We start from the raw sequence: 27,029 nt of genomic DNA, 5'->3' as shown, positions 1-27,029 counted from the left end.
TTCCCAAATCCTTTCCATTGTTATTGTTGTTGTTGGATATCCAGTGTAAAATGGCCTCTGAGCTGTATCTGGTGATTGTTAAATAAATAAATAAATAAATAAATATCTATATAGCCCAAACAAGAAAGGCTGTGAAAACCATTACCTGAAAGTAAGTATACTTACGTGAAAAGGATATGCAAATATGTGGCGTATCCTGCCAATATGTGCCACCAAGCATGTAACTGCGTAAAAGGTTTCAGTGGAGATGGTAGCTGTGTCCTTATAGACCTAAAATAAAATTACGTACAATGAACTGATGTTCCGAATTTCCGCTAAATATCTTGCAATTTCATTCCACTTACTTCAAAGAAAGAATGTTACTTTTCTCATGTGACAATACAAGAGTAGATTTAAGATTTTTACAGTACCTTCCTTGTATATATGATTTTTTTTTCTAAAATGAAAATTGTTTCACCTAAATAACAATTAATATTACGAGGGAAAAGTTTTTGTTTTTCCAACTTCGTTAAGCCGCCACCAGGGAGGAACCATGTTAGATGAATAACGAGGATCTGCCCAATTATTCATTGAATATTTACGTCCTCCACATCCTCCACATTGGAAGATAGGTTCTATTGTTCGATCACTGTGTAATAGTGGACGTGAAAACATATAAACTACAGTCGAAGGCCTCGCCAAGTATGTACTAAGTGATGTAATTCCATTTGTACAGGCAAAAGGGAATAATGCAAATGCAACTCATCGTCACATGAGTAAAGTTTACGGCGGGAACTTTATAAATAATGTCTGTGTGCACAAGGACTTACTGAAGTACACGACGGAGGAAGACAACGCGTGAATCATGAGGTTAGCATTTCCACACTGTCTTGATATTGGAATTTCAGGAACTCAGCAGTCGACCAGAGAAATCAAACTGCAACATGTACTACACACTTGGTGGGCGCTTTGATTGCAGTCGGTATTCTTTCATGCTTGTTGCACTATAATGACTGAACGACACAAACTGTCTTTCGCTTTGGTAGATGGGCGATGTCCAACGAACAATTAGTTTTATTCCAGTTTCGCCATCTCCCGTGGTGGTGAGGCTACGGTTTTCAGTTTTCCGACTTTTTTGGTTGACATCCTATACCGAACGTTTAACATGGCCTTTTCTTTTACAGGGTGTCTACTAAAATTCCCAAAAAATTTCGTGACCTTTGCTTTACCAAACCATACAATATCGTAATATTCTCAAGAGCGAATTTGGGTGCGAATTAGGCCGGATTTTCACGCATGCGATAAAAGCGTGCTTTGCTTGCGATTTGGTAACGTCTAAAGCCGACCATAGACATTTTTGGTGTGGAATTTTAACCTTTAATAGAAGAAAATTTTCCACTCTAGTTATATTTGTGCAGATAAAAAAATCGTGTCCCAGAAGCTAAATTTCTTGACTTTCATGACCGTTTTCTAATTTCGTGATTTTTTTTATTTTTATTTTTTATTTATTTATTTATTTTATTTATTTATTTTTTTTTTTTTTACTTTCGTGACCGATAGACACCCTGTTTTAATTACACCACAACAAGCTGAGATGAATACCGCTGTTTCTGGTACTGATGATTTACTTCCCACCTCGATTGCCAATGCTGCAAAGTTTACAACCTTGCGCGAGTACTTAACAGCCTTTGATACTTCCCACACCATGAAGACTTTCCACGGTTCTCTTATTAGGCAATACGAACTAGATACCAACATTACTCTTTCATTAAAGAAAATAATGCTTACAGCTTTGCATCATAAGTTGCAATCCGTAAGACATATATCAGGGTGTCTTACTAAAATTTTAAAATGAAATTTCTTGACTTTTTCTTTACCAAACCATAAAATTTCGTAACATTCAAAAACTAATAACAGTACCTATATTCTTCAGCACTTATATTTATCTTATCTCTACTTTCAAAGGCTGTTCCTTGGAGTGATAAAAGTTTGTTATTTTGTCACAGTTGAATAAACTGGTTAGATGCGTAGGTCGTTTCGGCGATGCGATGCGATTTGCATCGCCACTGTTCAATGATGCCAGCTGAAGGACAGTCTCAAGAGCGAATTTGAATGTGAATCAGGTCAAATTTTCATGCACGCGATAGAAGCATGCTTTGCTTGCAATTTGGTAGCGTGTAAAGCCGACAATAGGCATTTTTGACGGTGAATTTTGACGTTTTATACAGTAAAAGTTTCCAGTCTGTACTTATATTAGTACAGATAAAAAAAATCGTGACCATAAAGCTAAATTTCTTGGCTTTCATGACCGTTTTCTGATTTCGTGACTTTTTCATGACTTTCGTGACTTTCGTGACCGATAGACACCCTGTATATGCCTTACCTTATGGATTGGATGAAAAATTTCCAGATTATACACCTTCTCTTACCTATCAGGAATTTATTTCTTTTGAAAACAAACAGCATAACCTACTTCTACGTGAAAAGAACGAAGAAAAAGATATCATCATCATTCAACAAGCACTACTTTTGGCCAGGGTAAGAGACGAAAAGAAGCAGTTTAAAGTCATCTCAGAGGGCACAGATGTTCTTCTTTTACTTCTTGATCATTGTGTAGGAAGTTACATGCGCAGTAATACTGCCATAGAATCTCCAGCTGAGGAAAGAACAATCACGAATATTTCTGGATCAGCGGATGAGAACTAAGACAACGTTAAGCATTTGTCTGCATTAGCTGGATGTTGTACCGTGGATAGTCTTCATGGAGTTGGAATAAAAACAACACTTCAAGCTCACGCGAGATTATAAGCTTTACAACATTGGCAACCAATGACCAAATATTAAGCCGAGGATTCCATAATTAGTAGCAGATGCAAGGGAATTCATCTCCGCTTGATGTGGCAGGGTTCATACAAAAATATTGAACTCAATTTCTCTGAATCTTACAGGTTTTCCAGGTATTAATTTTGCAATTTCCAGGTATAATGGAAGAAACTAACAGTAAGAGAACACATAAATTTTAAGAATATATATTTAAGAATGGCCACCCTTCTCCCCAAGGAACAATTGCAATTAAATATTGAGTCACAAGAAAATAAATAAAATTTAAAATATCCAAGACTTCGTTCTATACTTGAATACATTCAAAATATACAAAAATATTGGACTCAATTTCCCTCGTATTTCCAGGTTTTTTTACTAGATATGATGGATTTCCCTGAATTATCCAGGATTTTTTCTTCCAAAATCAATTTCCCTGAGATTTCCAGGTAGCGTATGAATCTTGTGTAGTGTACAACTAAAAGAAAAGGCCAGGTTAGATGTTCGGTATAGTATATGAACCAAAAAAGTCGGAAAACCGAATATCTCTTATACTTCTTTATGATCAATACCACCACCAACTACAGTTTTCATCGGGTAAGAGCTCACTTTCTGTCCAAGATTTGGAAATCTTCAACCGTCTCCTCAGTTAAATCTGTTAGAATATAGTTGGTTTTTAGATGACACAACAAAATTGTTAATTAATGCTTTCAGACAATGCAACTTATAAACTCAGATAGTATTCTACGGTTGTTTCAAACAACCTTTGTGTACAATCGCATGATGTGGATGTTTCGGATCAAAATTGAATTGTACAATTTTTGTGGTATACTTGTGAGAATATTTTTGCTTAAAAAGTGTGATGATGACATTCAAAATTCACAAAAATATGTACTTCTTGTGAAAAATTGAAAAGTATCTAGTATGAAATAAAATGTATATCATTTATGTAGTTAAAAAATTCACAGGTATGTAGCATACAAGCTGAAAATTGGGCAATGCGTGTATGTAGCAGGTAAGCAGAGTAAAGGTTCAAAGTTGCGTAATGATGTCTGCATTCTAAACTAGGAAATTCGGAAAATTTCTTTCTTCCTAGCTTCAGAAATTCCTGTTAAATTAGGATGATATTTAGATTGAAAATAAATAAATAAGTAAAACTATTTAGCAGCCATATTGAATTTGTCAAGTAGATGGAATAAGTTTAATTTCACTTTATTTAGTTTGGTCCTGAGACTAAAGCAGACATACCACTTACGTGTTTGCAAAACGTAAAATAAAGAGTGACCTGTCTTTCACTGAAAAACAAAGGTTTAAGTTATCTTTTTTTTTACTGACAATAATTTAATTACCTTTTAACATAGCCAAATAAAACATACGTCAAACTAAAGCAAATTCAACAATCTTAGAAACAATATATACAGGGTGGTTTATTTAAAATTTGTCACCCACTGTATCTCGTAATAGAGGAGTTTGTTTGAAAAATCTCGAAACACGTCAACTTTAGTTTTGAGAGGACGGATAATTGTGGCAAATTCAGCAGCACTGCCCCACTCCCTGCAGTCTAGTGCAAAACCTTCATTTTTCATAAATGGCAACATGGGTCAAATAGCATATCGTTTTAAAGCATATTTGATACTAGTTATGAAAATATGATTGTTTTGAACTTTCGCCCAATACGTTAGGAGAAATCGCGTTCACAAATGTTACCCATTAGACACAGCAATTCTCAAACAAGATTATGTTTAGCGTTAGTAAACGTTATGAATATCTTCAGTTACTAATTGTGCTGAGAAATCACCGTCAGCTATTTACACTGTGAGAAATATTAGACGTGTCGCGCCATTTCCGGTGTGTAATGGCGAAACTTTTATTGTTAAACGGCAACACCTGTAAAATAACATATCGTGTAAAAGCCCCTTTAATTCTTGTTAAAAAAAAAAAAAAAAATTATTATCTGAAAAGTGTACGCAACACTGTGGGAGAAATCACGTTCGAAACGTTTACAAATGACAATAACACTGAAATGTAAAATGGCATTTGTTTCCTATTAACCGTTTAGTAATCTCTATTACCCACTAGAGTAGCAGAAGCATCCGCAACCTGTGTTGTGATGACGCGTGTCGCCTTAGTCATGATCAGTATGTAACAAGAATTAAAGAGACTTTTACACGATATGATATTTTACAGATGATGCTATTTAACAATAAAAGTTTCGCGACTATATCACCAGAAATGAGGCGACACTTCTAATGTTTTTCACAGTGCAGCTCCTTGACATTGCTTTCTCAGTACAATTAGTAATTGAGAGTATTCATAACTTTTACTAACGCTAAACATAATCTTGTTTGAGAATTCCTGTGTCCAGTGGGTAAAATTTGTGAACGCGATTTCTCCTAAGGTATTGGGCGAAATTTCAAAACAATCATATTTCCATAACTATTATCAAATATGTTTTCAAACAATATGCTATTTGATCTATGTCGCCATTTATGAAAATAATGTTTCGCCACTAGACCGCAGGCTGTGCGACTGAATTTGCCTCAATTATCCGTCCCTTTCAAAACTAAAGTTGACGTGTTTCGGGATTTTGCAAACAAACCCCTCTATTACGAGATACAAGAGGTGGCAAATTTTAAATGAATCACCCTGTATATATTCTACACATTTTGCGATTATTCTAGCCGTTTGCTTGTGATTTTGCAATATATGACTGAAAAGCTTTCGAAAAAGCAAAAATTTTTAATTCAAGTATTTTTCCCGTTAGTAGTTTTACGTATGAGTAACGATATGTGATATGATATTTTATTCTGTTATCTTCTACACAATTTAGTGCTTCAACGATAAAGATTGGATTACTAACGAAGGAGGTACAAGCTTTCTAAGCCACGACTACGCTTAGTCTCTGGCCGCCCTATTGGGTGGTCGTTATTTTGGATTACCCAAGGGTGATAAGGTGACACCCGTCGGATTCTCACTTAGGATAGACCTACGAATAAAAAATGTAAGAAAATCTTGTGCAGACCCCAACGCAAGGTTCACCTAAATTTTGGCCTTCTCCCACCGGAATATTACTATAATTCAGTTAATTTATGTCCTTATGTATCCTTTTGCAGTGAATTGTTCTTAAACAGAAATTTCGCCATATCCAATCAAGAGACAACTATTTCGAATCCATTCAACCGACCACTATTTCGAATTCCTGAAATTCCAAATAGTTGTCAGTTGACTGCATATGATAAAGTTCCTGTTGGAAAGGATTCCTACAAACATAAGTTAACAGGCTTTTAGTAATTAAGTTAATGCAATTACTAGCTAACGTAGTAATTTATATCTACTGGGACTGGTAAATGAAAGTACTGGTGTGAATATATCGCGCAATATTCATTATTTTACTACTGCTTAAAAAATAAGATTACTACTAGTAGTACTAGTAGCAGCAACAAAATGATTTAAGAATATGTAGCCCTAACGAAGGATTCACACAGTTAAAGCACACATCTTTTCACACCTGAATATCTCAAACTCATTTGGTACTCTTGTAAATTCCGAATGTTCTTTTATTAAAATTTTAAATTTTATTAATGTTTTTACGCATGGACAAAAGAACAAAACGAAAATATTCTTGTAATGTAGAATTCGGTGTTTGTAAAAGTATGATAAAAACAAGTTCGGGAGAACCCCAGAAAACCCACTAATCCAATGTTGTCCGCTACAAACTCACGTGGTTTACAATGAGATCAGGAATCCCTCACAGTGAGCCTTCTACCACTGAGTCACCGCGCCTCTGACTACGGAATTCTAGATTTATTAATGCCACACTTTTAATCCTTCAACCTCAGTCTTGTAGATAGAGTGTAGAACTCACGATCATGCTAAACGGAGAGCATTAGGTAACAAATAGCGCACACAAATCATCAACCACATTGGTATTTGTTTTCAACTTATTGTAATTATCATGGTCTCCAGTAGTCTAGTGCACTAGTTCTCAAACTTTTCGATAACGCGGACCCCCTGTGGGTTCGGAAAATGATCCGCGGACCCCCTGTTCATTCGGAAAATCATCCGCGGATCCCCTTACAATGCTATCTGAAATTTCACATGGTATTAAAAACTATACTGATTAGAATTACCATTGACAAGAAAAAGATCAAGAAAAATATTGCAATAAGTAATTTATTCTAAAGATACACAAGTGATTCCTAGTGAAGGAAATTTCAATTGAAAATACAGTAACTTTCAAGACTGAAAATCAATGTACTTTTCTTTTTCTTGAAAGGAAATTCACTTGATAAACAATGTTCTCGAATGTAGGGTCACTAGTATGAGGAATGAAATTCTTTCTGTTTTTCCATAAGTGTACTGAAATCCGGAATAAGTTTTGTCACCATTAATCTTAGGTCCTGTAACGTAATAGTCCCAATAAATGTATATTTTATATGTATTTTGTATTAGAACTTTGTAAGAGCGCAAAGGATAAAAACTACATAGAGGGAGAGATAGTATATAATTGACAGGCCTATGTCTGAAGTGAGCTACCATCTGGTGGGCAATCTCGGTACTCGGTAGAGAACTAAACCAGGCCGTTACGAATTTGCCTCACTTTGGATTTCGCAGGTAAGGAGTAATGACATATATAAGTTACTTCTATTGAAAGGATTTAATCTATAAAAATGTAATACTTCAATTTTATTTAGACTATATGTAAATGGAAAAGGAAGTCTTTAGGTATCATCCCGGCATATTTAGGTCTCATGGAAAATATATTTGGTCTATATTAACCTTCGAAATTTAACCTGCCACGAGGCCTTATGCAAACTAATCATTTGTGCTCACAATTAAAATTATTAAACTTGTTATTCGTCTTGAGACTTTACGAAATTAATGGTTTAGAGTATATAAAAGATACCGTATTTAAATTACGATTTCGATATTGCATATTTATATTACTTGTTGTTCTTCGTTACATTTTCACTACTTGTTTAACGTGTATAAAAAGCATATACTTTTCCATGTTAATAAAATTGTTGCTTTAAAATTAGTATTATATTTCCCACGATATCTATTAATAATCCTTGTGCTGGCCTCCGTTGAATTTATAGAATTCACTAGAGGCCAAGCATGTTACAGTCCGATTCCACATTAAGACGATTTCGCTTTCAGGCTCTAATACTGTAAGGAGCAGAAAAGGTCTGTTCACTTAAGTAAGTGGTAGGGAAAGGCATCAAATGTTGCAATGCATTTATAGATAACTCTTCATACTCACAGGGCAGAAATTTAGTAAAGTACGAAAACACTTAAATTTACAAACGTAAGTAGGCCTATAATTTCTAATTGCTTTCTTTTTAGGAACTGAAAAGAATACTTCTTGCATAATAGCTATGAGTTCCATTGTATTATAACACATTTCAATTTTTAGGCGTCGCGGACCCCTGGCTACGTCCCACGGACCCCCAGGGGTCCACGTGCCCCACTTTGAGAACCACTAGTCTAGTGGTTACAGCGTTGAACTTATGTTCGCGTGATCCTGGGCTCCAATTCCACAAGAACAAAAACACCGTCTCATAAATAGCAGGGATTCGTACTCTCAGCAACAGATGGCATAACGATCGTGTTTTGCTCATTGCTAACAAAGGTCACGTGCTCTAATGATGTCACAACAATACGTAGACTTCGGTCCTTCCCGACCAGAATCATTCATACGTTTTCGTGGCCATTGCCTTCAGCCGTTGGAACTAGCTACGTACTACATAGGTAGTGGTAGAGAGCAATGCGTGCTCGATTACGTACAGGCCGTACGTAGTGGTAGTCAAGAGGTTAATATCAACACCAACGTAACTATGGCTCTTCTGTGTGTTAAGACTGCCACAGTTTTCAGGACATACTTCGGATTTTATTTATTTATAACTAGTATCAATTCCCCGCTTCGGTGGGTTAAATTAAGAAAAAACAGTAATATGTTTCGTTAGTCAGTCACTTTTTACTATTGCTAAAGCGTTCTTTGATATCGGTCATTTTCGATGATTTTTATATATCCCCTATCCTCCTTATGTTGCGGGGCAAGGCATCGAAAGTGTCATTGTTCATCTCAGCGACCCCGAAAACTATCAATTCGACACTGACCTGGGTCATTTCGATCATTTTTATATATGTATCTCCCCCTACCCCAAGTTGCGGGGCTGCATTTGGATTTAAACGGCATCAGAAGTGTCACTGTTCATCTCAGAGACCCCGAAAACTATGGATTCGACACTAATGTCGTTCATTTTCGATCATTTTTAAATGTCTCTCCCCTCCACCACCTTTACATTACACCGTCAAACTGATGTGAGAAAATCCATCCCAAATTTAAACTTCATCTAAGTTGTAAATTTGATCGAGATCGGTACGGTGATTAAAGAATTATTAAGTTTTATTTATTTTTATATATCTCCCCCCTATCACACTCCCCTAAGTTCTACCGTCAAATTGAAATGATTAAAAAAAATCTCAGGACCGAATTTCATCTGTTAAAAATTTGATCGAGATTGATCGTTTGGTTCAAGAGTTATTAAGTTTTATTTATTTTTTTAACTCCACCTCCCCTAAGTTTTATAGTCAAAGTGAATAGATAAATACCATCCCCGGCCCGAAACTCATCTATGTTGAAAATTTTATCAAGATGGGTCGGGTGGTTCAAGAGTGAGAACGTCACACAGACAGTCACTTTATTTTTTTATTTTTACACACACACACACACATATATATATATATATATATATATATATATATATATATATATATATATGTAAAAATCAAAAAATAAATCCCCCTTCCCCTATGTTGCACTGCACGTCAAAGTTAAGTGACAAAAATTATCCCAGGCACCGAACGTCATCTATGTTGAATATATGATCGAGATCGGTTGAGTGGTTCAAGAGTTAAGTTTTATTTACTTTTATATATAAATATCCCCCTCCCCTAGGTTCTACCACCAAAGTAAAAATATTTTTTAAAAAATTCTAGGCCCGAACCTCATCTATGTTGAAAGTTTGATCGAGATTGGTCGGGTGGTTCAAGAGTTATTAACTTTTATTAATTTTTGTATATTTCCTCTCCCCCTCCCCTAAGATCTACCGTCAAAGTGAAATGAAAAACTTTCCAGGTTCGAACCTCATCTATGTTGAAAATTTGATTGAGAATAATCGGGTGGTTCAAAAGTTGTTAACTCACGAACATTGTCACTTTTATATATATATACCGGGTGATTCAATAAGAACGTACCAGGCCTATATCGCAGCTAATACTGCACGTAGAGCCTTCAAACAAAAAATTGCATTACCAAATCTCTATGTGTAGAATGCAATAAAATTAGTACCGAGACCAGTGGCGTCTCGTGAATACCTCCAACGGGGGACAACTCAAAAATTTGCAATGGAAAGTGGTATAACTGTTGGAATCGTTCGAAAGGACATTAAATGTCATGCAACTTTTAGAGGACAAACTTTGTCATATCCTTTCCCATTTAGCCACTAGAGGCGTTGTTGCAGACTTGTATCTGACTACCCGTAGCAGGCCGTTATCTCAGCTAATAATGCACATAGAGCCGTCAAACAAACAACTGAACTACCAAATCGTATGTGTAGAATACAATAAAAATAGCGACACCAGTGACGTATCGTGAATATCTCCACCGGGGGTCATCTGCAAAATTTGACATGGAAGCAGGGGTTGGTTGTGCCTCCATTGAAACAAGCGCACAATGGGAGAAACGTCGAGAGGAAACACCCTCACACATCTGATTTTCACCTAGTAATGCGACCGTGTTGCTGCCAACGAGGAAGAAATATGCCAAGGTGTTTCCTCTCGACGTTTCTCCCATTGTGCGCTTGCTGGTCTCACTACTATTTTTATTGCATTCTACACATACGATTTGGTAATGGAATTTTTGTTTGAAGGTTCTACGTGCAGTATTAGCTGCGATATAGGCCTGGTACGTTCTTATTGAATCACCCGGTATATATATATCCTCCCCTATGTTGCTCCGTCAAAGTGAAATGATAAAAAACACCCCAGGGACGAACCTCATCTATGCTGAAAATTTGATCGAGATTGGTTATTTGGTTCAAGAGTTATTAAGTTTTATTTATCTTTTTTATAACTTCCCCTCCCCTAAGTTCTACCATCAAAATGAATAGGTAAAAACGCTCCCGGGCCAGAACCGCATCTACATCAAAAATTTGATCGAGATCGGTCGGGCGGTTCAAGAGATTAAGAGTCACAAACATAGTCACTTTCAATTTTATAATGTAGATTTTTTTGAAGGTGTTATTTTTAAATTAAAAGCATACTCACAAATATCAATACTTACGTCAGGCGAGAGCAAAATACGTTATCCATGTTCCACAATCCAAACCCCAGCAAGTATGTAACACTTCCAGCTGAGAACAACTTAAGGCACGTTTTACAGTTTTGAGCTCGTGCTAAATTCAGGTCCATTAGAAATGTAATCGCCACCAGAATACCGTAGCTTACATGATGAAATAAAGGATGTTTCCAAAACAGGTACGTGACCGTGAATATCACTGAAAAAGCAAATAGAAACCAGCACAAAAGCCAGTTACGGTCACCAGGAGGTTTCCGGGTTTCAGCCCTGGAAAGAAATAAAGTAAATCAATTTATGAAAACATAGATTTGGACAGTTTTTTCAATCAGTCATCTTATAGTGATGCTAATAGTAATCAGATCCCTCTACGCCAGGCATGTGCAAGTTAAAACAGATTATTACGTGAATGTAGACTAAATCGAAATTTTTCAAAGAAATCAATATTATAATTTTATTCACAAAAATATTTTATCAGCCTGTTTACACCAAATTCTATCCGGAAACGACTTTGGAGACAGAAACTATTGATAGAAAGTGTTTACATGCTTTTGTTGAAGGGTACCAACAAACTGAAAATAGCTAAACATTTGTGTAACGAAAACATTCACTTAACAAATATATATATAGATATATATTTTTTTTTTGCTTCGAATGTGAAAGGCGGACTTTCTAAAAGACGTCATAGACTTTTTTTTTTTTTTTTTTTTTTGTCTAGGAAAGTCCAGAGCCGAACCAGAGACTCCACAGACCTACAGATGAACGCGGTATCTGAATCACATGAGCTCCCACCGGAAATCAAATTACGGTCTTCCGCGTCAAAGACGCGTACATCAAACGAACAAGAGAATAGATATATGGGGAAAACTGCATAGTTTCGTAGCTAGAGTCGTCAAAACCGTTTTAAAAAAATAAAATAAAAAATATAAAAAATAAAAATAAAACAATAAATAAATAAATACAAATTAAAATAAACATAAAATAAAAAAAATTAAAAATCGCAGCACGCGTTACTCCAAACACGAACATGGCGGTTCCTAATACTTCCTACTTCCTGCTGGTAGATTCCGTGTTCACTGTTTTCAAGGCTTACCTTTTGGCCAATTTGGATCCACTTTAAGTCAGGGAATTCTACTGGGAGGATGTCTGGGAGTTATCCTCTGTCGGAAATCCTTTGTGCATCACTGAATATTGCTGAAATATGCATTTTTGGATGGAATATGTGTGTGTCTTCCTTTATGCCGATATGGACCGAAATTACACGGTTCCTTGTGTTCGAAATAACGTGTGTTGCAATTTATTTCTTCTATGCTTTTGGGCGGCCCAAGCTCTGAAACTACGTACTTCTCTCTCAAACTTTCTTCGTAGTTTGATTTGAGGAATCAGTTATTAAAATATGCAAGTGTAGCTCATTAACATACTGCATATACAGTGGAGTCCTGATTATCCGAGCTTGCATCAACCGAGGATCCGTGTTATCCGAGCTTAATCCAAACAAACAAACGAAAATTTTAAAACTAATCTGGTTACAACAGTAAGCTGTCTGCAGGGCTTTTGTTTCAGCAAGAAAGCAAACAAATTTGGCGTGAAGATAACGACTCCGCCAATTAAACGAGCGAGCTTTAATTGTTGCACGTTTTGAGTTTCAGTTTGAGAAGGCAGTGTTCTACGTAGAACAGCAAGATGACACGGCACCAGCTGGCATTATGATGTTGCTACGTCTCTGCAATATAGCGGCCAAAAAGAAGATAGGTTAATGAAGCAGAAGACTATCAGGGTGTCTACTAAAATTCCAAAATGAAATTTCGTGACTTTTTCGTGACCTTTTCTTTACCAAATCATAAAATTTCCTAACATTTTCAAGAGCGAATTTGGTCGACTTTTCATCCATGCGATAGACACGTACTTTACTTGCGATTTGGTAGCGTCTAAACCCGACCATAGACATTTTTGGTGGTGAATTTTGACGTTCTATAGAACAAAATTCTCCAATCTCTACTTACATTTGTACAGTTAAAATCGTGACCCAAAAGCTAAATTTCGTGACTTTCATGACCGTTTTCTGATTTCGTGACTTTTTCGTGACATTCGTGACTTTCGTGACCGATAGACACCCTGACTATGAAAGACTTACAAAAGAAGTGTATGCTAAACAGTACCTTATTTGTGTTGTATTTTGTATATCAAATCAAACTCAAATTAAACATAACTTTCTTACAAGGCTGTCTATATTCTTTATTATAAATTAACGAGAAATGTTACAGTTTCAGAAGTATATCACTTCCTTCTTCAGATTAGTACTCCAACTGAAATCATAGATAACATAACATCATTTGTTATCTCTACCAATCTTCAAATTGTATTTTATTTACTGCATTATTGCTAATTCCTTACGTATGTATGTATAATTATATGGACTGTACCGTATGTCCAATAAAAATAATAAATACGGTAATAATAAATAATCTAATAAAAAGAACGAATCAATAAACAACAATAGTAAACGCTGTACAAAATATTCTATGTATTCATCCGTGTTAATCGAGTTAAATCCGGTTCACATTACCTCGTATAATCGGAACTCTACTGTGTATATATATATAAAGTGCGTCGCCTTTTAATTGGGATTACCTTAAAAATGGCAGAAGCCCTTGAAGTCTAACAAAATAGGAACGAAGATATTTAGATAAATGATAATTAGTGGAAAGCTTACAAAGTATCTAAAAGGAATGGACAACTATTGATTTTAAACAATGGTTCAGAAAGAATTTGTTACTTACATACATGCATCATATTTCTAGTTCTACCACAGAAGAAAGAAGCTATTTGTTCACTCCGTCAAGAAAGCTTCCTTGCAACTTATGTGAAATTTACGAAAATGTGATGCTGAATTTAGCAAAAAGAACTATACAATGCTATCATGCAAGCTATCTAAGAAAGAACAGAAGAAGAGTCTAAAATTATAGCCCATAAATGAAAGAAAAGGTTAAATACACTGTAACTGTTACTTACAAACAATACACCAAAACACAAGTTCCCCATACCATAGGTAGCTCATCTAATAGTTGCATCTCGTATTGGAGAGTCATATGAAATGCCCAGGATCCAACTCCTACCACTAATAACAAAATTTTAGGTCAGAAAAGTTTTAACCAAGAAACAAGACTTAAAAAACGAACCACGCAGTCTTATTAAGGATGAAATTTCTCATAAAGCCTTTTCCTGGTGAAATTTTAGATTTGACTTTTTGTTTTCATACTACTTTCACTGCTAATCTGTTACAAAATGTTAACGTACTTTATACATAAACAGGGTGCTTCAAAACAACACCGATAACGTTTTGGAAGTGATTCCTGGCACCAAGATAAGACAAAAAGTTTAGACCAACCTGGGTGAAGAAATCTGTTATTTCGGAGTTATAGGCTGCCGAAAACATGACAAAATGAACTTTAAAGGTCCATAGCTCCAAAACAATGAGATTTACCGTACCGTAGTTGGATCAGAACTTTATGTAGGAACAAGTATGTACCCTATATAAATATCCATGTTTCAGAATCCTGTGGTACATAGAGGTAGTTGGTGAGTACTTCAAATTATATGCCCATAGCCAAACTCCCTTCATAAAATTTGCTGTGTGAGTATCGCAGGATTCTGAAACATGTATTTTTGGATAGCGCACGTATTAGTTCTCCAGTGAAGTCTTGATCTGACTACGATAGGCCCCATAGTTTCTGACCTATTGACCTTTTAAAGTTCATGTTTTCAAGTTTTCGGCAGCCTATAATTCCGAAAGGACGGATTTCTGCACCCAGGTTGGTCAATACTTTTTGTCTTACGTTTGTATTAGGAATCACTTCCTAAGCGTTGTGGGTGTTGTTTTGAAACACCCTGTATATATACGTGCAGATATACAAATGATAAGAAATGGCAGAAGAATTGAAAGAAAGAAACTTATGATGTAGGTGTCGCCTAGCTGCAACACATCACTGTACTTTTGTGTATCATAATAATGTAATAACATTTACTGTTGCCTCGGAGATTTTTTTTCGCATTCATTAGGGAAATAAAGTGATTAACGTTCCTAAATTCTACAGTCATTATAAAATCCATGCAATGATATATATATATATATATGTATTAAAAAAATCCAAAAGACAAGCTACTTTGCCTCTAAACTAGAAACCTTTTAAATAACTCACTTAATAATGTTACTTAGTCAATTTTTCTTCCAATATTTCGAGCAGGGTTTGCCCAAGTGGGCCCAGCCCGAAAAAAATCGTTGGGGTTTTTTAGGTTAGACCCACCTGGGTTTTTGAGATTTTTGTTAGTATATTATTGGTACAACTAAGGTGATCGCATTGAAAGTGATTTTTATCAGATTTTGGACTTTCCTTGGGCGAATTAGATGCTTTCACGTTAAGGTATACAACAAAATTCAACGTAAGAAGACCTTTATAAAGTTCTGAATGCACTGAATGAAGAAAGAAAAAAAAAAAAAAACTTTAAAATCTTAAATTTATAATTGAGATAATTATAGAACAAATTAATGTATGGATTATGCTTATAGCCTATTTGAAGTAAAATACGCAATTTTGTATTTTAGAAAATACTTTCCGTGAATAGTGTACTCGGCGATTCGGTGATGCCGAGGGAAGTTATCCCTCATACCTAGGCGGCCATTTGTTTTTCAAAATAGCGGGTATCCACGCTACAAAGCGTAATTTTCCGTTTTTTAAGTTGAAATTTTCAGAGTAGATGTATGAGACACACTAAATTTGCTGTATAGATTTTCTCGGCGATCCAATGGAAAATTTCAAAACAGCGGTCATTTTTTCAAAACAACAGTGAATAGAAAATTGTTGCAAGCTCTGACAATGATAACCTTGAAATATGAATCAAATTTTAACACTTTTACCCCAAAGACATTGAAATATTTCGAAAAAAAAAAAATAAACCCGAAAATACCCATATGGGCTCCGGGGGAAGATCATGTTATCAAAAAGATCCGATCTTTCTCAAACCCTGATTACAATTCATCCTTAAGGGGGAAGACATTTGCTTGAACCCTCATTCACAATGCGATCTTCAAATCGTTTTTCTGTGTCTCAACATTGATGATTTAATAATTTTATGTATTTTTTTAATACTAATAGTTACCTGCCTTTCTATTTCGAACTTAAGCCATTGTACAGGAGGTACACAAAAAAATCTAAAAACACTTTTTTTACTTTAAAAAAAATATAAATAAATAAAATAAAATAATGGTAAAACTAATAAAATAATGTGGAATGATGTTCAATTTTCTTAGAGCTATGGACTGTATAAATGCATCACCGACTGGTGGTCGCGAACCTACTGGGCCAAGTGCAGGCATGCTACTAACCATCACTAATTCATTCACCACACCAATCGTCCTCGGAAAATGGAACTCAAATTCAGCCCAAAGAAGATGGTCCCAGAGTATCTTCCATCACAACTCTTCGTTCGTCACCCAGGCCTGCAGTCTGTTATCCGCAACCCGTCGTGAGAAAGGTTGCGAAACACAAATCACCGACACAGGATGTCAACCTCCCAGTTGAGTTGGCAATGATAACTACTGAAACTGAGATATTGTGTGTAATGGCCCTACCAGGAAAAAAAATCCACAACTTCTAAAACAGAATTTTTTAGCGCAACGGAAGAATAAAAAAAAAAAAAAAAAAAAAAATCCAAACTGAAAATTTTGAGAGAACTCAAAATAAAACTTCACAGTCTTCGGTCGTCTCTTACGTCGGTCGCACCAAGAAAACTTTTTATTTTTACTCAAAACTTGTGAAATCTCACTTTCCACTGAAAGTTAAAATACCTCTGATACTGGTCATGCATTTTGCACTTTGACTATATATATCTAGGTTTCACTGGCTAGGTTATTCTAGCTTAATACACATTTTAATTTCCCAATTGTATTTGAAAAGAAAATTGTCAGATTACAACTTCTACATTTTATTAAAGGAAACCTTTTTCAAGTTCATACAAATGCTACAGGTATATCTTGAACAATATGGATTTTTTTTTTTAACTCCGACCTGATCCTCGACTACCACTCCACAGCGATGCTAGCTTCTCTAATAATTCTTCATTTCACAGTCCATTGAGCAATGCATCACCGACAAAATTTCCTATTTTGTCACCTCAGACACCATTTAACCACAGTCACAATGATTATCACAGACTCTGACACAAAACTTTCCACATTCTGCACAATTTTGATGAGAAAATGGAATTGTATGACAGATCTTTAATATGGCTTTTAGTAAAAAATCAAAGAATACCAAGGAGAACAGCTCTACTTGGTTCTTTGATGTCGCAACAAAAGGATAACACCTAAATCTCGACACATCAAAAGAAGCCGAACCAATGATAAAATCTGGAATGAGCCTCAAACGAAACTGAAATTTCTCTGCTCCAATGAGAAATAAATTCTACCTAGATAAAGGGATGTGCCAAAAAGATATCATGGCCGAATTTCAGAATGAAATTTTGAAGAAATTATAGAATTAAATTTTTAGAGTTTTCTTGCGAAGATTCTCCACATCTAAATTCCCTTGAAAATAGTACAAAACCTTTAAGAAACAACAAAATATACACCTGTGAACTCACATAACTTAATAATAAGGACAAAATATGCAATATTAATAAAATATTATATTATATGTAATTTTATGGACACTACTTCTATATTATTTTGACTAAATATTACAATTTAAAGCTGAACCCCAAAAATATAATAGTTTAAAATAATTTTTAATTGTCTTTCTGAAACTAAGTATAAACATGCATATACAGGTGGTTCAAAAAAATCACGGACTATTATACATTATACTTAGGTATAATGTAACATCCTCCGGGAGCATCACACACACACACACAAATCTGAACTTAGAAATTCTTTTTTTAGTGGATTTTCTTAAATATATAAGAAGAATATACTAAATGAAATATGAAATTAAATAAACAAAAAAAAAAAAAAAAAAAAAAAAACTAAACTAACCTTAATTCTACACATGACTATATGAACACCCTATAGAATAGTATTTCCTTAACCTAATCTTAACATGCTTTCATGCTTTTTTAAGAATTGTCTTTTAGCAACTCTTGCTTCCTTTCTTCCGAAAATTCATGCATTCGATTTAGGTGGTTTCACGGTTTGGTGGAATGTACGGTACATAATACATCATAAAATCCTATTGAAAGAGTTGCAACACATAAAGACCTCAGAGTAATATTTGATGAGAAACTTACATTCGCTGATCACATCACTGTTATTGTGAAGAGTGTTACGAGAAAACTGGATATTCTTTACTGATTTACTGAAATACGCGATTTCAAATCACTCAGTATTTTCTTCAAAGTTTTGGTATCTCCTAAAATCGAATGCTGCTCACCGATATGGAATATGGTCTATGCTTCAAACTTATCCCGTTTTGATTCTGTTCTGAACTTTTTCTTGGCATTGTCAAACAAAGATTTTTTTAGTGCGTAGTCTTGATTAACAAAGAAACAAAAAAAAAAAAAAAGCTCCTAAAAAACTTAATATACAGATTCCATTTACTAGACGCATGGTACAAGATGCTGCTTCTCCATAAAATTAGCAATGGAAAAATTGACTCCCAATTATTGGTTTCTGTTTTCAATTTTCGTGCACCTTCTCGCCTTACTTGCTGTCATGCGTTACTGACATATGTAACACCCAAACTATGTATTATACAACGTTTTTCTTTATACTTCAGGGTGGCATTATTGTATAATAGTTTGTCTATCTTCAGATGTTGACATTTTTGACTCTGAACATTGTTTTAGAAAGAAATTAAAGTCTTTGTAAATGTGGTACATACTATAATTATATATATATATATATATATATATATATATATATATATATACAGGGTGTCTCAAAAGTCCCCTGACATAAGGTAACTGTTATTATCAGAATTATAACAAAATGTAGAAGGGAAAACCATCTCCAAATATGATGTTTTCAATCTAAAGTGAAGAAATTTTTAAAATCGGACGAGCCGTTACGACTGTACACTCTTTATGCGCACAACGTTCAATGAAAATGCAACGTTGTCATTTACCTGGAACCTTTCAAATGGGAGATGGCCATCGATACGTTAACATAAAAGACAGTACCTTCATTCACTTATGTTTTGGGTTCAGGTAATGGCAACACTGCATTTTCATTTAGGATTGAGCTCATAGAAGAGAGTACAGCCAAAACGGCTTGCACGATTTAAAAAAAAAAAAATCCTTCACTTTAAATTGAAAACATCATACTTGGAGACGGTTTTCCCTCTTACATTTTGGTGCAACTCTAATAATAACAGAGTTGCCCTATGTGGAGGGAATTTTGAGATACTCTGTATATGGGGACACAGTAGTTTAGTGGTAAGAGCGTTGGATTTATGTCCGCGTGATCCCGGGTTCGATTCCTGGTGGTGCTTGGAACTACATTTACCCAGGGTCGTGAGGCAAACTGGGAAGTCACGTGAATAAAACTTTCGATACGCCAGTTAGCGATAGGCGACACGCGTTCGTCGCTAGACTGGATGTAGTTCCAGCAATCGCTAACAGATGGCGTGGAGCGGTTTATATATATATAATATCAGTGGCGGCTCGTGCTTTGGATTTTAGGTGGTGCACAATGGATGACCTCTCCTTTTTCATTATTATTATTATTATTAAACTATTATTATTTACAATAATAATAATAATGAAAAAGGAGAGGTCATCCATTGTGCACCACCTAAAATCCAAAGCACGAGCCGCCACTGATATATATATATATATATATATATATATATATATATATATATATATATATGTGTGAGCGTGTCTTTTGTTTCTTATGTACTTTGTTACCTTAAATGTGTGAAATGTACATAGATCTGTATATATTTCATATATCTATCTATCTTAGAGAAATTCTTTTTCATACTTACCAACCAAGAATAAGTGACTAAACGTAAATCTCCTTTCATATTTCTGCATCTGTACCTCATAAATGCCTAAAAGCGGTGGGACAATCATAAATACATTGCTTAACGTGTTCCCTGGAATACAAAGGAATTACATGTATTAATACATAACACAAATAAAAGCACAATTCACATTATTTGTGTATACTAAAATGTAAAGCTAGCTTGTTGACACTATTTGGAGTCAAAATACTCTGCACCAGAGGCATTGACGAAATTTACTAGAACTTATGGTCTCAAGGAACGTGATCGGAAGAACATAAATTTGCTTTAAACGTTATTTTACTATTTACTTATAATTTATAAATTTGTTTTAAACGTTATTTTACTATTTACTTATAATTAAGTTAAGATATCTTTCATAAAATTACTCAACCTCACTTCAGTTGTAATGGTATTTCATAAATATTGTTAATTTCTTGCATTTTTATTCTTCACTACGTATGCATCCATATTGTATTACTGTGGAAAAGTAGCGCCTTTCAAATGCTCAGTGCTGCAAACTCTGTCATACTCGGAATATCGAAAAGTGTGCCCGTACGGTATAAAAGCTACTGTACATAAAACACAGGGTTGGCAAAAACCATGGTTTTTATTGAAAAAAAAAGTTTTTTTTTTGTTTAAACCAGTTTTTTTAAGGGGGTTTAAACCAGGTTTTTTGGTTTAAATAATTTGCTCTACATATTCATATCATATATGGACAGAAATAAGTTTGTTTCGCCTTGATGTTATTATGCAACAACCGGGTTATGATGGAAGGGGTCACATAAGCTTAAAGCGGAATAAAAACCGCTTCTCAAGTTACATCCGAGAGAAATTGTCCTCCATTTGAACTCGGAACCAGGACTAATTGGCCACAAATGCGACACGTCTGCTGATTCACTCACGAAGGAATCCTGATAAAAATACGTTATACTAATCTTTACATGCTTCTTAATATAACTGTCAAGAGTCATTTCAGGAGGACAAAACGATAAAAAGTTGCACAAATGAAACCATTATACAGAATTACATATACTTGTAGATAATTTCAAAGTACTACGGAGTACAGAAGAACTAATTTAGTTCAAGTTAGTTAACAACGACTTTTATTGGTCTAAATTAAAGAAATACAACGACTTAATTTGCATATCAGTAAGAAAAGTAAATAAAGATACGAATTATTGAGTCCACTTTGGCTCAGACTCATTTATACATAAATAGATACCAAAGATACTTCTCATTTCACTAAATGCCTCTCGTGGGGTCTGTATGACTCCCCCCCCCCACAAAAGGTACGGCATTTCGATGTATTTTATCAACAGTAAACATTGAAACGAAACAATATTTATAATTTTTCTTTGATTGCAATTACATAACAATAATAACAACTACAAAAAAAATCACAAAACAAACATTTATAAACTTATAAAAAAAGGTTGCTTTTGTAGTATAATCTTTTTGAGTAATGAATGGAGAATTTAGGTCTGAATATAATACGAATAATATACTGGAGTGAAACGTGATAACCCACAAATGTGAGTTCATCAAGATTTTACAAACACTAACACTTTTACGAACATTTTTCGTTTTGTGGTTTAAACCAGTTGGTTTTTTTGAAAAAAACCAGCTGGTTTAAACCAGCCAACCCTGATAAAACACGAATGGTATCTAACCGAGTCACGGCAGGAACGCACCAGGGTGGTCCATGCGGGAAGTGCATCTGTAAGGAATAGGCGCGTCAGGGATGGTGAATATACACAGGGTCATCGCGTGGGTTGTAAGCGCCCGAGGTGAGAATTCTAAGGCGCCCTTCCCCCCAGTGTGTTATGAGAAGCAAACAGTTTAATCTGTACTCCTAGATTTAAATATGGATTGTAAGATCATAATGTAAGATAAATAAGTTGGTATTATGTCAAATTTTTAAATGTGCTAGCTTTTGTGGTTAAAAGTTGATAATAACAGGTTTTGAATTATTGAAATCGAGTGCTATTATTGTTTGCTTTTAACTTTACACACATCAACATAGTAAGAGCAAAGAATATACAAATAAAGATACAAATATTCAATTCCAAGATTAAAAAAAAAAAAAAAAAAAAATCACAGAGAGAGCGTTCCACTCGAATAATACTAGCCGATTCTTTATATTACCGGCAATTTTCAAGTTCAATACTCTATCGGGAGTCCCTCAAGGATATAATCTAGGCCCCCTGTTGTTTCTTCTTGTTATTAATGATATTCCTCTGTGTATTAAAACTCCTCAAGTTCTTATTTTGCCGACAACTTCAAATGATACTCCAAAGTAAGTTCAACTGATGACTGTGTGAAACTTCAACAGGATCTACAGAGCTAAGATATAAAATGAAATTTTTAAGTTTTACGTCCCACGGATATGCTGGTTAGGCTAAAGGAGACGGTGATGATGAGAGATGAGTGAAATGAAGAAAGTGGGATGAAACGGGAAAACCCCGAGAAAACCCACAAGCACGGTGTTTGTCCACCACAAAGTCCACACAGCGCAAGCTGCGATCGAACCAGGAACCCCAAGCACGGAGGTTTGTTTCCAGCAAAATTTTGAAAATTTACAGGGAAGATATGGATAATTTGATCGTTTGTGTACTTGATAATATAGCTTATATATATATATATATATATATATATATATATATATATATATATATATATATATATATATATATATAAATCTGTTTATTTGTTATATATAAGCGGTTATAAACATGGGATTATACGGCGAGGGAAGGGAACCACTAGGAGCAAGGTAACCGAACAGTTGCTTCGTAAGAAAGTAACGAGCATTTATGTTATCAACATGGCGGATGTACAAGGGCTGTGACTGTGAACTAACAGTTTTAACATTTGTGAAGCAATACGTTGATAACGAGCAAAATCCTTTAGAAGTTTGTGAAGAGCGCGGATTAATAAACCCAATAACAAATTGCAGAAAATGTGGAAAGGAGATGACAGCGAAAAAACGTGGCGAAAGCAGACGTCCAACTTCGGAATAAATGCCGTAGTTTGCAACACTTAAGAATTCTAAGGAACTAATTTTGTGCAGTAATACTATACTAATGTATACAGATGTAGGAAAGAGCAAAAGAAGCATGAAAATAAGAAATATTTGTGATTAACAGCGAATAGTGAAGGCCAGAAATGAAACAGGGACAGTTCATTCATTAATCATAATCACCGTCTCCTTTAGCCTAAGCCTGGGATGTAAAACTTAAAGATTTCATTTCATTTCAATTGTAGGTAAGATATATGAAAGTAAGAAAATGTTAGCTATAATACAACGTTGAAAATAAATTAATGCGGGTTTTATCCGGCACCGCCATCTAAGGCAGTTTAGCGAATTTTGCAGTATAATTGCGAAAACCCATGTGTTTTCACTACCTTCGCCAACGCGTATAACCACCAGCTTAACCCTGCCCTAACTCGGTTAGGTAACTCATGTTTTAGCGGCAAGTTGGTTTATGTTCTTGCAATACTGTACTTTTTAGGCCATATATTTGGACGCTGTATTTATACATAGATCGTAAATGAACAATATATTCTTTTAGTAATTACTTTTGTGGTCACCTTGAATTTCATTTATGCTGTCTGAATTTGACTTGCATGTTTGCAACCACATTATATCCTGTTGCGTCAACAGATTTTCAACCTCGATAATAATTCCCTCATTACGTAATTTATCAACTTACAGAATTCTGCTATGTAATTATTCATCTCATAATTTAGTTCACACCAATCTAAGGTTGAAGTAGGTTCACCCCAGTATCCTTTTGTAGCTGGTGCCATAATTCTTTCACGAGTTCAAACAAAAAACAAATAATATTGCACTAGTACCACACAATTTTAAGTTTCATTACCAAGTATGGTACGCAGTCCGATCGTCTGCTTTTCATTCGTTCCTGTAAATAAACAAAGAAGCAACGTTGCCAATGTGATTAGAAGATATTATCGTACGTAGCACCAAAAATTATCGCTTATGTCGTAAAATTATAGTACCTGTTGTTTCCAGTCTCAATATCAAGCTTTATTATTATTATTATTATTATTAAGAGGACGTAACTCTGTAACTGTATCTCGAACGTTTACAGATTAAACTATATTTAACAATCTGGATAGAAAACAAGGTTGAATCCGATTCTTTAGCAGTTTATTGAAAACAATCTGATTTCCCTTCAGCATTTTATATACTATGTGCATCAAGTTGCTAGTAAATACTCCTTCTTGATCCACTAGATAACTCGGGTGTCCTATGCTCGTGGTTCCCAGTTTGATTACAGGTGGAACCACTTGTCTGGAGTACAAATACTAGTAGTTGTTTAGATTAGTTTTCCAGTATGTTCTGTCTTACACAGTATCGGTGTTCAAAGTATATGTTAAACTACAATGATCGGATTAACCAATTAGGTACTTAGTAATAATAAACATGTGTAAGCAGATGAACTGGTTTTACGATATTAAAGTACGATAAACTTAAAATATAATTAACATCATAACATAAAAATATTCAAATTACTACTCGAGACATTGGTCACTTTTGTAATGTTTTGAGTTATTTTCTCACATACGTTGCAAAATTCGTACTGTTTTTCACGGAGTGAATGCAATTTCTTTTGAATTTCAATTACCATGAGAACTGTCTTTGCATTGTGGCAGGAGTTATAAAATTATCATATAATTTTCTATTATCGTACATAAGCTATCGTACATCGTACATGGGTCAAAATTATCGTATGATTCGATAATTATCGTACATGTTGGCAACGCTTCAAAAAAAAGTCAATATAATGCATTAACCAAGGATCTTATAAAATAGAGGATCTGCCCTTACAACAAAATCTTGAAGCCATACGTCACAGTTTCGCCACCCCTACTCTGCCCACTCCACCCAATAGGATCGCAATGTTTTGAGCCAACAAACATGGCAGAAACGAAAGTAGCCAATCAGACGATGGCGGAAACGAGAGTAACCAATCAGACGTGCGGATGCTCGGTTGTTTTTTGGCTTCATTATTTAATAGGATGAAGGTAAATATGGGCAGATCCTCTATTTTATAAGATCCTCGACATTAACCCTCTATTAACCTTGCATTAACCAACAATAAGTACTACTATGATGGAGATGTGAATAAAAGGACAACTTCCGAAACGATTTAACGTCAACGCAACAACAGCAAAATCTGTTTTATTTTGTAACAGCGTTGTCACACTTGGTAAAATTGTACCAAATTCAGCCCTTTTTGTCATTCATCGGCCCGTTGGTACCACGCTTGCATTTTCAGCCCGTTTTGTGAAAAAGTTGGTACATTTCTACCTAATTCAGCACCATTTAACAAATATTTCTCACATTTTCAAAAATGTCAGTTAAGACTTTTCCTACACCTCACGTTACTCGTTCTGCATGTTGGACTCTTAAAAAATGCTGTTGAACACCCATTCTGTGATGTTGCACCGCATAACGCTACGAACTTTGTGTGGAAAATTCATTAGTTTATTTAACTTATATTCTTCTTACAGTCTATCATTCTCTTTTGGTCGTGAAGTAAGTGAGAATAAGGTTTAATAGTTTATATTTTAATATTTCGTTATAACGTACTATTTACGCACGAATTCGGAGATGATTGATTTGTTTCTCGTTTTAAATAATTGTTTCATATATGACCATAATACCGTTTTGGTTTATTGGTCACTTTGAAATAGAGGTGCATTCGGTTTCCTTACAATACATACCAAAGATAACTATTTTTCCTTTTAATTTGCGGCCTCTGTTATACTTGCGAGAAAAGTTTCAAAGTTTTTATCTACTTCCACTATTGTTTGGGGTCCTCCTATTTGGATGTTTTTTAAAAAGTAATTTTTAAAATGAGTACTTTCTTGATTTGGACTCTCGGAAGAGGGGGGGGGGTGTTCTAGAACTTTACCTCTTTTAGTTTCGTGTTATAGAGCCATGTATAATTTGGTATAAAATAATGAATTCAGCCCTTTCTGTTTCAATTTGGTACTATTTTTTCAGCCCACTCTAGAGCTAGGACTGTGGCAACACTGGTTTGTAATAATCAAGATAGCACTGTAATTCTTCTCACATGTTTTGCGCTGCTGTTGCGTACAACAATCTTTACAGAGTATGATACCGAATGAAATCGAAAGTCTCCCACATCAGAAAGTTTTTATATAAGGATGGAAATTTGTATTAAATACTTTTAGTACGCCATTACCTAAACAAATAAATTAATATAAATTAATATAAAGGAATATATGTTAATTTAAAGGAATATATATATGTTCCTTTAATATATATAGTCTTCCCAAAATTCTTAAAGAGCAACGCAATATAAGATTTTTTAAGTCTGGGAAACAGTGGCGTAGGGAAGGGTGGCCAGAGGGGCCGGCCCCCCAAAAGAGATCCGACAATGTACTTTGGTACTTTGATGTTTGTAATATTTTATATATTTTTATGTTTATATATTTTTTGTTTGTAATTTTTCTATATGTACCTATAACAGAACTTGCCCCCCCCCCCAAACACACATCCTGGCTACGCTACTGCTGGAAAAGGGTGATGAATAATTATAAAACGTAGAACTTGCGTTACTGATGTCATATTCCAAGTTCATAAAATCAATATGCGATAACGAATATCGGAAGCTAAAACGCTAGTTCGTTGCATTAATGTAAAATTTTCCACTAGGTAGTGAATTTTTAAAAAAATGACAGATGACCTTCTACCATTTGACTCAAACGGTATTTATGTTTCCCTTTTCAAATAACACTCATAAACATTATCCGATTTTAATGAAATTTGCAATCCTTTTTTTTTTTTTTTTTTTCCAAAATCAAGAAATAAGCCT

The 27,029-nt window shown here is 34.8% G+C and overlaps 1 protein-coding gene across 1 annotated transcript in view; it reads right to left on the bottom strand.

Moving 5' to 3' along the window:
- The window catches only part of LOC145684428 (alkaline ceramidase 3-like), a 29,692-nt gene extending 5,623 nt beyond the window's left edge, over window positions 1–24,069 (bottom strand). Inside the window, exons 1-5 of the mRNA XM_081756800.1 lie at window positions 23,874–24,069; window positions 20,140–20,250; window positions 14,171–14,276; window positions 11,147–11,428; window positions 166–270 (exon numbers count right to left, since the gene is read on the bottom strand). Of these exons, the coding sequence (XP_081612926.1) occupies window positions 166–270; window positions 11,147–11,428; window positions 14,171–14,276; window positions 20,140–20,250; window positions 23,874–23,970 (701 nt within the window). The 5' untranslated portion in view covers window positions 23,971–24,069. The remainder of the gene's footprint in view (window positions 1–165; window positions 271–11,146; window positions 11,429–14,170; window positions 14,277–20,139; window positions 20,251–23,873) is intronic.
- Between the last annotated feature and the right edge of the window lie 2,960 nt (window positions 24,070–27,029).

This window comes from Thermobia domestica, chromosome 4 (genome assembly GCF_964235325.1).
Source record: "Thermobia domestica chromosome 4, izTheDome1.hap1.1, whole genome shotgun sequence".
NCBI lineage: Eukaryota > Metazoa > Arthropoda > Insecta > Zygentoma > Lepismatidae > Thermobia > Thermobia domestica.
The sequence above is the reverse complement of the archived record's forward strand: the minus strand, read 5'-3'. Positions and strand labels throughout refer to the sequence as shown.